Source organism: Citrus clementina, unplaced genomic scaffold (assembly GCF_000493195.1).
Source record: "Citrus clementina cultivar Clemenules unplaced genomic scaffold, Citrus_clementina_v1.0 scaffold_6, whole genome shotgun sequence".
Classification (NCBI taxonomy): Eukaryota; Viridiplantae; Streptophyta; class Magnoliopsida; order Sapindales; family Rutaceae; genus Citrus; species Citrus x clementina.
The window spans coordinates 24,686,336-24,687,942 of NW_006262139.1; the positions used below are offsets into that span (position 1 = coordinate 24,686,336).

The following is a 1,607-nucleotide window of genomic DNA, read 5'->3' on the forward strand; positions in this document are numbered from 1 at the left end:
CCGACAATTAGTAATAGTTGGTCAATTGTATTAGCCAAAGTCCTTAGTTTTGGAATTAGTGATTCAATTGCTTGAAGATATACATGTGGCTTACAAGTTGGCCATTTAAAAACTGATTGATCTCGATAGGTAATAAGCTGAAGAGATGGTGATCTAGAGCCTTGTGTAGCCTTTTACATTTCTTCTCATTGACTTGAAATGTCAAATGTTGGCTTTGAAATTTTCATTTTTTAATGCGATATATGATTTGTCATAACCTTAAACTTTCTTAATATAATATATGAATGCCACGTGATATGGAAACGCTTACCTGTTTGAATCTTTCTTAATGTCACTCAGAGACAGCTGGCTATCGTGAAAAAATTGCATTATTGACTAACAAATGGTCTACATTGGCTGGCTAGTTCAGTGAAATGTTCTCCTATCTCTTGCTTTATGGTTAAGTTTATTCTTAGAAAATTTTACCTATCAATCCAAGAGAAGATAGAGTTTTCTTCATCTCCTGGTTTTATTGGGACTAAGAACATGGCTGCTGTCAAATTGTTTGATTAAAAAGGATCATCCGTCAGATGTGGCATCTGTTGTTCCTGCACATTGTCTAGCACTTGACTTTGCAGCATACAAGAAGTTTTACTATCTTTTCAATGTTTTACGAAGAAAATTTTGCACGTTCATGTAGAATGATTCATCTTACATTGGAGCAACTGTTGGACGGGTTGCTAATAGAATCGGAGGTGCCCAATTTACCTTGGACGGAATCCATTATAAGCTAGTTGCCAATGAAGGCAAAAACATGCTTCACGGTACAATTCTGCTTCTGTCAAGTATTTTCTCATTAAAAAATGACAAAATTGGAAAAAAAAATAATCATTCAATTGAATTCCTCATATGAATATTAGGTGGCAAAATAGGCTTTAGTGATGTTGTTTGGAAAGTCGAGAAGTATCAGAATGAAGGCCATGCTCCTCACATTATCTTTGCCTACCGCAGCTATGATGGCGAACAAGGTTGGTATACGTAAATTTTTTTCATTTCTTTTATCATTACCTTTCATCTTGGTGTATGATTTGTTGTTAACGTTCATATTTCTCCAATCTTTCACAGGATTCCCTGGGGATCTCTCTGTCACTGTGGGCTACACTCTTGTTGGAGACAAGCAGCTGAGAGTAACAATGAAAGCCAAAGCTCTAAACAAAGCTACTCCGGTAAATCTAGCACAACACACATACTGGAATCTGGGTGGACACAACAGTGGTGATATCCTGTCCGAAGAAATCCAGATTTTTGCTTCTTACTTCACTCCAGTAGATAGCCAATTGATTCCCACCGGACACATTGTGTCTGTGAAAGGAACTCCCTATGATTTCCTCAAGCCTCACATCGTTGGCAGCAGAATCGACAAGCTTCCTCATGGTTATGACATTAACTATGTGCTTGAAGCCGGCTCTGGAAACAAAATGAAGAAGGTAGCAGTTGTACACGATAAGAAATCCGGAATAGTGATGAAGCTGACGACAAATCAACCTGGTGTGCAGTTTTACACGGCTAACTCTTTGAAGAATGTGAAGGGAAAAGGTGGTTTTGTGTATCAACCTCATGCGGCAGTT

At 38.0% G+C, this 1,607-nt stretch overlaps 1 protein-coding gene across 1 annotated transcript in view; it reads left to right on the forward strand.

Moving 5' to 3' along the window:
- LOC18038596 (aldose 1-epimerase) overlaps positions 1-1,607 on the forward strand; it is a 2,925-nt gene that overhangs the window by 1,147 nt on the left and 171 nt on the right. The window contains exons 3-5 of the mRNA XM_006431043.2: positions 680-803; positions 900-1,007; positions 1,105-1,604. Of these exons, the coding sequence (XP_006431106.2) occupies positions 680-803; positions 900-1,007; positions 1,105-1,604 (732 nt within the window). The remainder of the gene's footprint in view (positions 1-679; positions 804-899; positions 1,008-1,104; positions 1,605-1,607) is intronic.